Consider the following 11,889-nt stretch of genomic DNA (forward strand, 5'->3'; position numbering starts at 1 on the left):
TGAGAAAAAAACAATACACACTGAAAATAGTATATATGTCTGCAATTCCAGAATCTTAATGGGTTTAAACCGGAGTTTCGAGTCCAAGATCAGTCTGTACTATATAGTGAGAGGGACTCTCAAGAAACAAAACTATGGAGGCTGGAAAGATGGCTCAGCAGTTAACTACACTGACTGCTCTTCCAGAGGTCCTGAGTTCAAATCTCAGCATCCAGATGGTGGCTCACAACCATCTGCAATGAGATCTGGTGTGACTGAAGAGAGTTATAGTGTACTTTCTTCTTCTTCTTCTTCTCCTCCTCCTCCTCCTCCTCCTCCTCCTCTCTCTCTCTCTCCTCTCTCTCCTCTCTCCTTTCTTCGAATTTCTGTCTGTTTGACAAAACTCAGGAGCCATTGGGTGGTGGTAGAAAGAAAATCAACCCTGACATGAAGGAACTTCACAGTTTTTTTTTTCCTCATGTCATAGTTATTTTTTTTATATAAATTTATCTATTATATGTAAGTACACTGTAGCTGTCTTCAGATACACCAGAAGAGGGAGTCAGATCTTGTTACGGATGGTTGTGAGCCACCATGTGGTTGCTGGGATTTGAACTCTGGACCTTCAGAAGAGCAGTCGGGTGCTCTTACCCACTGAGCCGAGCCATCTCACCAGCCCCATTTTATAGTTATTTTTTTATTAGATATTTTCTTTATATACATTTCAAATGCTATCCCGAAAGTTCCCTATATCCTCCCCCCACCTGCTCCCCTACCCATCCTATAGTGTACTTTCATTAACAATAAATAAATCTTTTAAAGAAAGAAAAAGAAACAACTATCATGGGATGCCAATAGAGTTTTTTTGTTTGTTTGTTTCTGTTTTTTAATGTCAAGAAAGGCTGGAGAGTGGCTCTGCAGTTAAGTATGCTTGCTTCTTTTCTAGAAGATAGGAGTTTAGATTTCAAGCACACAGGGAAAGCTCAAAACAACCTGTTAACTCCAATTCCAGGGGTCCCAGCGCCTTCCCCTGGCCTCCCTAAGCATCTGCACATACATAGAAGCAAAAAATCATTTGTGTTTTTTTTTTTTTTTAAATAAGTTAAAATAAAAAATAAGCAGCTATGGTGGTACCTTCCTATAATCCCAGTAATTGAGAGGGGGAGGCTACACACAGAGAGTGAATTGGTTTGGTTTCGTTTTTGGTTTTTTGAGACAGGGTTTCTCTGTGTAACAACCCTGCTTGTCCTATAGAACAGACTGGCCTTGAACTCAGAGGTCTGCCTATCTTTTTTCATCAAGTGTTAGGATTAAAGTGATTTGAGAGAGAAGACACTGATAGAAGCTGGGTGTGCCAGCACAAAAACAATAAGACAAGAAGTAATAAAATGAGAATTATCTGATACTGTCTTCTGGCCTGTGAAATGGAACATCATCACAGAGAGGGAGCTAGGAAGAAGAGAGAGTTGTAATTGGGAGGAGGGAGGTGGTCTCTACTACATAGCCCTGGATGGTCCCGTCATTCACTGTATAGCTCTTTATACAGAGTCCTTGAACTTGCAGAGATCCACTTGTCTTCCCAGTATTACCAAAGATGTGTATCACTCACTATATCCAGTGTTTTTATTTATTTATTTATTTTTCGTTTTTCGAGACAGGGTTTCTCAGTATAGCCCTGGCTGCCTTGGAATTCACTCTGTAGACCAGGCTGTCCTGCAACTCAGAAATTCGCCTGCCTCTGCCCCCCAAGTGCTGGGATTAAAGGCGTGCACCACCATGCCCGGCTCAGTGCTTTTAATTTTAATGTTCTTTTTTTTCCCCCTTTTCGGTAATGAGCTGATTAGGAGGGAAAGAGTACTTCCCCTTGAAGTAAGTGAAGATACTTAATCAACTTGATTTTGGTTTGAACTTGGTGAAGTGATCCTTTTGGGATCTGTGTGTTCAGGCATACGTTGCTGGAGATTTAATTTCAAACTGACTTTTAACTTTAAGACATCATCTGTAATTTGATTTGACAGCATCAAACCAAAGTTCTAATAGTAGTTACTTTTATTGTCCAAGTTGTTTTTAGGGCTGAGTGTGGAGCTCAGTGGTAGAGTGCTTATCTAACATGCCTGAAGCCATGGTTCAGTACTCAGCCCAGAACCACACAGTTGGGTGAAACTCATGTTTTATTTTGATATTATAAACTCCATTTCAAACAACTCAAGAGGTCCTTAACTATTTTTTGTAAAATATAGTGATATTTTGTGTTGGATAGGTCCATATTTTGCCAGTAATTATTTCTAGAGTTCTTTGTACTTTTGAAACCTCTAGGAATTTCTTAGACTGTTATAAAGCCTTTGTCTTTTGAATCAGGATTAGATATTATATCACTGTTTTCCTCGTTCATATTTCCATCTAAAGAGAACAAGAAGTATAATAAGACTGCGGAGGAAAACCTGTTAGTGATTCTAGTGAGTATTCTTACTACTGTTGGGAGAAAAGGTTCTCAGAAGTAGGACCAGTAAGATGCTCAGTGGGTTCAAAGAAAGCACTTACTGAGTTTGATCTCTAAACCTGTGGTTGTAGGTATGAACTGACTCTGAAAGTTGTACTCTGACCACCAGTCTTCCATACACTGTGGAACGTGTATGCTATACCCACATTTCAAAAAAAAATTTTTTTTAATTTATTTTATTTATATGAGTCCACTGTAGCTGTCTTCATGCACACCAGAAGAGGGCATCAGATCCCATGACAGATGGTTGTGAGCCACCATGTGGTTGCTGGGAATTGAACTCAGGACCTCTGGAAAAGCAGTCAGTGCTCTTAACCACTGAGCCATCTCTCCAGCCCCCTTTTCTCCCTTCTTTCTGTGTGTGTGCAATAGTAGAGATTGAGTCTATAGCCTCACACCTTCCAAACCTTCTACCATTTAGCCACAACATCGGCTTAAGTTCTTAAATCTAGCAAGATATTTAGCAAGAATAAAGGATTGCTGTCAGAAGACTAGAAACAAAGAATTAGTACTTAGCTACTAGAAAATTTTATACTTGAAACCTCAATATTTTGAAATTATTATTTAAGTGCCCTTTTAATCTGATTTTTAGAAACTGACAGAGTACAATAGATTTAAATTGAATATGAAAGGATTAGGTTGAAGGACAAGACTTAAAAGAGATCTAGTTGCTCATTTGATCATTACTACCTAGTAGAGGCTCTAGAGTTAATTGGTTTTGGAGTTTTGTTTGTTCAAATGTATGTATGTGTGTGTGTATGTATGTATGTTTGTTTTAGGTGTTTGGTTTGAGGCAGGGTCTCAACTGTGTGTGCAGATCAGGTTGGACCTCTGTATCTCTTCCTCTTTTGTGCTGAGAACAGTGCCCATCTGCCCATCCTGGGTTTTTTGTTTGTTGTTTGCTTTGTTTTGTTTTTCGAGACAGGGTTTCTCTGTATAGCCCTGGCTGACCTGGAACTCACTCTGTAGGTAGACCATGCTGGCCTCAATCTCAGAAATTCGCTTGCCTAGTGGCATTTCTACTTACTTACCTTGTGGCATCTAACCACTGTTTTTGTTTGATGCCTTCTAAAATGTGTTTGGTGACTCTAGATATGTTTTTCTGATAAATGAGCTGCTAATGGTGAGTTTGGGGCCTAGTAAAAGAAACAAACCATAGACAATTATGTATTGAGGAAGTTTGAAGGACCTTTAGTTTTTATACATCCCAATAAATTTTTACGTAGCTGTACTCTTAACAGGTCTATCCTGTGTGACAAGAGTTAGCTTGGTTGGGTGATGTAGATAAACTCACACTGGCAGTGTCTCTCTCTGGTGTAGATATTAATGGCTGGATTTTCCTTACAAACTCTTTTGCTCTCTGTATTGAGTAGGCCCACTTTAGAAATGGGACAAATACTTACTGCTGTTATAGGAAGTTACTTTATTGAATACTTTGAAATTATCGCTAGAGTTTATGCGCAACTTTTTGTTTTGTGTGTTTGCATTTTAAAGTAAGGTTGAGGATCCAGCCCAGAGTAACATATGCTAGGCAAATGCTTCGTGTCCCCCCAGCTCTATATTGAAGGATATACTGGAAACTAAAAACCTACATGAGATCATAATTTATTTTCATTACTTACTTATTTGGAGGCAGCTTGGACTGGTCTGGCATTCACTCACTGTGTAGTCAAAGAGATCCTTCCACCTCTGCCTCTTAAGTACTAAGGTTAAATGTAAATGCCACAGTGTCTTGCCTACATTTTGTTGTTGGTTTTGTTTTTGTGGGGGGGTGGTTTTTGTTTTTTTGAGACAGGGTTTCTCTGTGTAGCCCTCGCTGTCCTGGAACTCACTCTGTAGACCAGGCTGACCTCAGAAATCTACCTGCCTCTGCCTCCCAAGTGCTGGGATTAAAGGCAGTCACTGCCACACCCTGCTCATTTGTCTGTTTTTCTCCCTGTCTCTATCTGGTTTTTTTCCTTCCTTCCTTCCTTCCTTTTTCTTTTAATGGCTTGGACTCAATTGGTTTAGTCTTCATCCTGCCCATTGAAACTAGTCGTTATCATGCTATTTATAAATAAACTTTGATTAGGTATAGGAAATGATAGGTTTCTACATTGTAGGTGTAATGTGAATATTGTTAATTAACATGGTGACCTTTTTTTCTTCTTTTTCAGTGTTTCATTGGCAGGCTACAATAATGGGGCCAGTAAGTATTCACTTTAATTCCTTAATTGTCTCAAGTAATTTATCCATTTTTTAATATCACTTTCTTATCATCAACAGAATGACAGCCCCTATCAAGGTGGAGTATTTTTCTTGACAATTCATTTCCCAACAGATTACCCCTTCAAACCACCTAAGGTAATTGATATATGATCATTGCTCTTAAGATGCTCTGTGTGGTACTGGTAAACGAATCACAAAGATTTCTTTTTCTTCAGGTTGCATTTACAACAAGAATTTATCACCCAAATATTAACAGTAATGGCAGCATTTGTCTTGATATTCTACGGTCACAGTGGTCTCCAGCACTAACTATTTCAAAAGGTAATGGAATGGTTGTTTGATATCAAGGTGAAATAACTGATTTTGTGCAGGGTATGGAGGAGCACACCTTTAATACCAGCACTGTGGAGGCAAAGGCAAGCAGATCTCTGAGTGCCTGCACTGTATAGTGAGACCCTGTCTCAAAGGGGAAAGTAACTGCTCTTTGTTACTGTTCTCTGTTGGCTTAACTTTTTAAGATTATCTGGGGGTTTTTTGTTGTTTTTGTTTTGTTTTGTTTAAAAGAAAATGAATGATGTGATTGTTTGATTTTGTTTGTTTTGTTTAAGACAGGGTCTTACTCTGTAGTTCAGGATGGCCTTAGCATCTACAGTGCTGGGATTACAAGTGTGAGCTACTGTACCTGGTTAAAACTTATTTTATTTTTGAGACAATCTCCTATATTCCAGACTATCCTTGAAGTTTCTGTGTGACTGATTGTGTCAGACAACTACTCTTGTCTGTTGGAAATTTGACAGCTGATTTTCTCTGAATGTGAGCCTCTAAAAATTGAAGTTCGCTAGTGCTGACATGTATTCTCAATCTAGGATTTAGAGAACTGTTTTGTTCTTCAGAGCAGAACCTCATGCACATTATGCAAGCTTCCCACCACTAAGCTACCTGCATTCATAATTCTATATTCTTATCTCTGGTTGGGTTTTTGGTGGTGATTTGTTTTTTTCCCCTTGGAAACGGGGTCTCACTGTGCTACTGTGGCTGGCCTTGAATTCACAGATGTCCACCTTTTCCCTGCCTCTGCCTCCTGAGTGCTTCCATTAAAGACCATGCCCAGCCTCTGATGTTGAAGCCTTTTGCTTTGCTCTTCTACTAACCTATACTTTTTTTTTACTATCGCAGTACTTTTGTCCATCTGTTCTCTGTTGTGTGATCCCAATCCAGATGATCCTTTAGTGCCTGAGATTGCTCGGATCTACAAAACAGATAGAGAAAAGTAAGTATCACATCCAAATAAAGAAACTGTCAGGCCTGGGATAGAGCTGCCTCACAACTTGTTACTTATAGAGTTAAATATAGACTAAAAGCTTAAGATAAACTCTCTAAGGGGTACATCAAACATCATATATATAGTTGTCTAATGTAAGTTCTACTAAAAACCTTTCTTACAGTACCTTTTTTTTTTTTTTTTTTGGTTTTTCGAGACAGGGTTTCTCTGTGTAGCCCTGGCTGTCCTGGAACTCATTCTGTAGACCAGGCTGGCCTCGAACTCAGAAATCTGCTTGCCTCTGCCTCCCAAGTGCTTGGATCAAAGGCATGCGCCGCTACGCCCGGCTTCTCCTTACAGTACTTAATAAAACCTTCATGTCTTGTTTGGTTTTAGACCTGTGAATTATTGTACATCAGGTTCCCATTTATCTATCTTACATATAGTTTGGTAAATTAATAAGAAAGATAATTGACTTTACTACCATTTGGCATAAAGGTGCCAAATCTTTTAAAAACAAGTTTTGATGTAGAATTAGGCATTTAGAGTTGTATACTGTATGACTTACTCAAGAATGATCATGATATCAAGTGACTTCGAGATCTAGTCATTTTTGCTTTTGTGTCTTGCTCAATGAGATTAAGACGGGACTATATAGAATAAGGGGAGTTGCCCCCCGCCCCCTTTAAAGATTTATTTATTTATTTATTTATGAGTACAAAAGAGCTGTTTCACACCAGAAGAGGCCATTGGATCCTATTACAAATGGTTGTGAGCCACCATGTGGTTGCTGGGATTTGAACTTAGGACCTCTGAAAGAACAGTCACAGCTCTTAACCATTTAGCCATCTCTCTAACTCTGCTGTTTTGAGACAGCATTTCTTGTGTAGTTCAGGATAGCCTGAAGCTGAAAGATCCTTCTGCCTCTGCCTCTCAATGCTGGGATTAAAGGCACATGCTGGTGATGGCACAGGACTTTAATCCCAGCACTTAGGAGGGAGCAGAAGGCAAATTTTTGAGTTCAAAGACAGCTGAGGCTATGTGGAGGAACCCTGTCTTGAACACCTCCTACCCTAGGAAAAGGGCACATGCCACTATACCTTTCCCACTATACCTAACTAGATTTTGAGTTAAAAACATAAAAGATTAGCTGAATGTGGTGGCCAGCACCTTTGATCCCAGCTCTTGTGGAGACAGATTAAGATCCTGTCTCTCATTAGGTAATTAATTAATTAATTAAAAGTTTCACACGATTAAAATCTGTTGTATTAAAAAGTCATAGATACAAGCTGGGGTGTATCTATGTGGTGCACGTCTTTATTTTTAATTCCAGTATTTGGAAGGCAGACAGATGACTATGAGATCAAGGCTAGCCTGGTCTACATAGTGAGTTTCAGGACAGCCAGGGCTACATAGAGAGACCCTTTCTCCATGGAAAAGAAAAAAAAAAGAAAGTCACATATATATGCAGAGTATTGAGGCAGGAGGATTGTGAATTTGAGGCCACCTTGAACAACAGGATGATAGCTATCTTAAAAGACTCAAAGTCAAAAACAACAGAGAAGTCATAGATGGTTTGGTTTTGTTGTTAATGTTAGTGTTTAATGAAGCTACACCCAGCAGTAGGGAATACTGGACACTAATTCTTAGTTTTGTTTATGTCTGAGTACCATTAATAATCATGTGTTTCTGGTGAATTTAAAATATCTTAGCCGGGCAGTGGTGGCGCACACCTTTAATCCAAGCACTTGGGAGGCAGAAGCAAGTGGATTTCTGGGTTCAAGGCCAACCTGGTCTACAAAGTGAGTTCCAGGACAGCCAGAGCTACACAGTGAAGCCCTGTCTTAAAAAAATTTAAAAAAATTAAAAAGTAAAATTTATGGGCTGGAGAGATGGCTCAGCAGTTACGATCACTGAGTGTTCTTCCAGGTCCTGAGTTCAATTCCCAGCAACCACATGGTGGCTCACAACCATCTGTAATGGGACCTGATGCCCTCTTCTGGTGTGTCTGAAGACAGTGACAGTGTACTCACATGCATGAAATAAATAAACCTTTTTTTAAAAATAAAATAAAATTTATTGCCTGGAGGCAGAGACAGGCGGATCTGAGTTATTTTATGTACATTAATCTTTTACCTGCATGTATGTCTGTATGAGGGTGTCAGATCCCCTGGAATAGGAGTTATGGACAGTTGTGAGCTGCTATGTGGGTGCTAGGAATTAAACTGCTCTGAAAGAGCAGCCAGTGCTCATAACTGTTGAGTCATCTCTCCAGCCCACATTTCTATTCTTCGTGTTCTCTCGTTCTGTCTCTGTCTCTCTCTCTCTCTCTCTCTCTCTCTCTCTCTTTGTTTTGAGATGGTCTCATGTAGCTAAGGCTGGCCTCCTTAATTCACTGTGTAACTTTTCTTGATCCTCCTGTCTCTACTCCTTGAATGATGTGATTACAGGAATATTTGTCTAGGCTTACATAGGTTGTTTTTTTTTTTTTTTTCTTACTGGAATGTTTTACAAATTTTTTTTTTTTTTTAAAGATTTATTTATTTATTTATATGTAAATACACTGTAGCTGTCCTCAGATACTCCAGAAGAGGGCATCAGATTTTGTTACGGATGGTTGTGAGCCACCATGTGGTTGCTGGGATTTGAACTCAGGACCTTCAGAAAAGCAGTCGGTGCTCTTAACCACTGAGCCATCTCGCCAGCCCCTGTTTTACAAATTATTGAAGTAACCCTATCAGAATGAGTTATTTTATTAATATAAAGGAAGGTATTATGCCATTTTATTTCTTTGTAGGGTTTTGTTTGTTTGTTTTGTTTTGTTTGGAGAGTATCTTACCATGTAGACTTGCTACAGCTTGGTATGGATACCACGATCTCCTTCAGTTCACACATACCTATTTATTTGCCTATGCCTTCTAAGTGCTAGGTCTAAAGAAGCGCACCACCATATTCAACTCCTTGTAGGGTTTTTTGTTTGTTTGTTTGTTTTTAAAAGTATAGAACAGAGTTTATTCAGGGCGTGGAGAAGGGGGTTAAGAGAGTAGTAGAGGCAGAGAGAGGGAGAGAGTAGAGACCGGCCATGACCATAGGAGTGGGGGTGGGGGAAGCAAGAGGCAAGGAGAAAGCGGCAAGAGAGCCATATATTACATAGTCACAAAATTCTTACATAATAAGATGTTTTGGCACATGCTTATAACCCTCCAAAGCTAGAAAGACTGTGGGTTTAAGGTTAGCTTTAGCTATATATTAATCCCAGAATTTGGGAGACAGAGATAATTAGATCTCTGTGAGTTCAAGACTAGCCTAGTCTACAAATTGAGTTCTAGGACAGCCAGGGTTGTATGCAGGGAAACCCTGTCTCAAAACCAAAAAAAACTTAGGATGATACACATACCAGCAAATACTAAACTTGAATCTTGAGTCCTTTAGATACTACATTTATAGGAAATTGTTTTGATTTTAGAACAGTGTCTCACTGTATCCTGAGTATAGGCTTATTTATAATTGGAGGTAAAGCTAGGTAGGTGGTGCTATGTCCCTGTAATAGCAACAACCCAGGAGGGTTGCCACAAGTTTTGAGGCCATCCTAGTTTTAGGTAGTTCATGGTCAGCTATGGCTTTGAAGTGAAACACTAACCCAAAGGGAGGGGCGGTGGTTAGGGAGCAAAAGGTGGGTGTGTGAAGGAAATTAGAGGGAGAAAGTTGATTTTGTTTGAACATTTTCAGTTATTGCCTTAAAATTACTAGTTGGGATAATGAATGAAATGTTGCTTATTGACTCCTTCCCTATGTTAAGCTGAGTTCTCTTTGTGTGTGTACAGGTACAACAGAATAGCTCGGGAATGGACTCAGAAGTATGCGATGTAATTAAAGAAATTATTGGATAACCTCTACAAATAAAGCTAGGGGAACTCTGAGAGAGAAAGTCCTTTTGATTTCCATTTGACTGCTTTCTATGAGCCCACGCCTCATCTTCCCCTGTGCACATGTTTACCTGACACAGCAGTGCTGCGTGTTGTACATACTTGGAACAACAAACTAGAAATACTGTACTTCTGTACCAACATTGCCTCCTAGCAGAGAAGTGTGTGTGTGAGAAGCCAGTTCTCCGGGCGTAACCTAGGTGTGAGACTAAAAGCTTTCCTTATTGACTTAACTTTGGATAATGGCAAGATGTGAGGGGTAGTAGGTACACAATGTGTGCTTGGATGGGAGGAAAAGCTCCAGTGACCCATAGGAGATTGTCCTTAAGTGGAGTCCATCCAATCTCAAACAGTCATAAAAAGCAAGGTGAAGAACATGAAGCTGTTTCTATATTCATTTCATCCTGAAGGACCTACAACTTAGGTGAAAGTTATGACCAAACAGTTTAAACTACATGCTGTGCTATAAGGTCTAAGGTTAACGGATCAACATTTAAATGGACTGGAGCTGTTAGTACATAAAGTGTGGTGGGCTTTGTTCCCAACACTTCACATCTCCCTGCCCTTTCAGCCTTCCTCCTTTTAGCCCTTTTCCATAATCTTGGTTTGTATGTGGTTTCTCAGTTAATACATAGCTAATAGCTCTTATTTTTCTTATGTTTTTAACTGCTTTAGGCCTATTTCGATGTAAGGGTGGAGATGTATTTGATGGAAATCCGTGTGTATATTTAAGACCCTGTTGCTCCTCTGGAGCTTGTACGTTCACGAATGATTCATCTGTGTAATAAACTGATTACTACAGTCATTACAGATAATTTTGTGTGAATAGGCTTTTTGATTTAAAAACTTGGTGTAGCTAAGATTAGTGGTGGATTTTTCCTCACCCCTGAAATGTTTTCATCTATATTTGTTGCATTTCAAAATCATGAAACAATTCCAGTTTACATACTAAAAAAGATATGAGTAATTTTATTAAACAAGATAGAGGCATAAGCTTAAAGGCATTTTCATGAAACTTATATGTGCACCATTCCAGGAACATGACTGTTAAACTAAATAAATTTGCTTTGTTAATGAAACTGAGCAGCATTTCACCAAAACCTTGCGACAGTCTCTTGGTACCTAGGACATAGAACACAAAGGTGTTGGTTGCTATTTGATAAGTTAATTGATTGTAATCATAAAGAGTAGCTGACCGAACCTGGGAAACATGAGCACAATCTTGTATTGGAGAGTCTATGTTGTTTCTTTGCACTAACATTTGCAGGGTGTCCCTTGGTTTTAAATTGTACTGTATGTGGCTTTTTGAAGTCTTCCCTTGACTCTAGTAAAATGTAGTTTGAAATTTGTAAACAACTGTTAATCCAGAAACATTCATGTGAACTAGGCTAGTTACCTCCCCTCGTCCCTTTTCCTAACCTAAATGTAAGCTGGGCCAGCTTGAAGGCCATGGCTGATGCTCTTTAGTCACCAAGATCTTTGAAATGCATCTTTACACTCTTGCACAAAAATTGAGGAATAAATGACCACTGCTTTTGGTTTTAAACTTGTTCACCTGTCTCCTCTCTCAGTGTCAGTGTTCCTCCATCTCAACCTGTCAGCTAAAAGTCTCTTAATTAGCAGCTGGCTGCTTACACAAATTTCAGGAATGCTATAGTAGCATCTCCTTGACCCTGCAGGTAATTGCTTTAACCAGTTGTGAAAGAAAAGTTCAGAGTTGAACTATTAACAAGATATTACTGTTATAGACAGATGGAAATTCGCTTTTGGGTGCTGTGTATATGTTTGTCTGTTTCAGTGGACCTCAGTCCTAGCAGATGCTAATCAAATACTCTGCAATTGGCTATATCCCTGCTGAATTTGCCTGGTTTTACCATTAATTCTACTACTTTCTTTGGATTCCATTGCACAGCTCTCATTTGCCCATTCTTACTTGACTCTCATCTCAGAGAACTTTTTTAAATTATAGTGTGGGTATTTTTTTTTACAAGAGTGCTGTTTTTTTTTTTTTTTTT

The 11,889-nt window shown here is 39.1% G+C and overlaps 1 protein-coding gene across 3 annotated transcripts in view; it reads left to right on the forward strand.

Annotated features, from left to right (window-relative positions):
* Ube2d2 (ubiquitin conjugating enzyme E2 D2) overlaps nucleotides 1-11,424 on the forward strand; it is a 34,792-nt gene extending 23,368 nt beyond the window's left edge. For all 3 annotated transcript variants that reach the window (XM_021150492.1, XM_021150493.2, XM_021150494.2), the window contains exons 3-7: nucleotides 4,636-4,667; nucleotides 4,745-4,822; nucleotides 4,903-5,008; nucleotides 5,864-5,957; nucleotides 9,773-11,424. In XM_021150492.1, the coding sequence (XP_021006151.1) occupies nucleotides 4,636-4,667; nucleotides 4,745-4,822; nucleotides 4,903-5,008; nucleotides 5,864-5,957; nucleotides 9,773-9,818 (356 nt within the window). In that variant the 3' untranslated portion in view covers nucleotides 9,819-11,424. The remainder of the gene's footprint in view (nucleotides 1-4,635; nucleotides 4,668-4,744; nucleotides 4,823-4,902; nucleotides 5,009-5,863; nucleotides 5,958-9,772) is intronic.
* Nucleotides 11,425-11,889: the final 465 nt, after the last annotated feature.

The sequence above is a fragment of the Mus caroli genome, chromosome 18 (assembly GCF_900094665.2).
Source record: "Mus caroli chromosome 18, CAROLI_EIJ_v1.1, whole genome shotgun sequence".
NCBI lineage: Eukaryota > Metazoa > Chordata > Mammalia > Rodentia > Muridae > Mus > Mus caroli.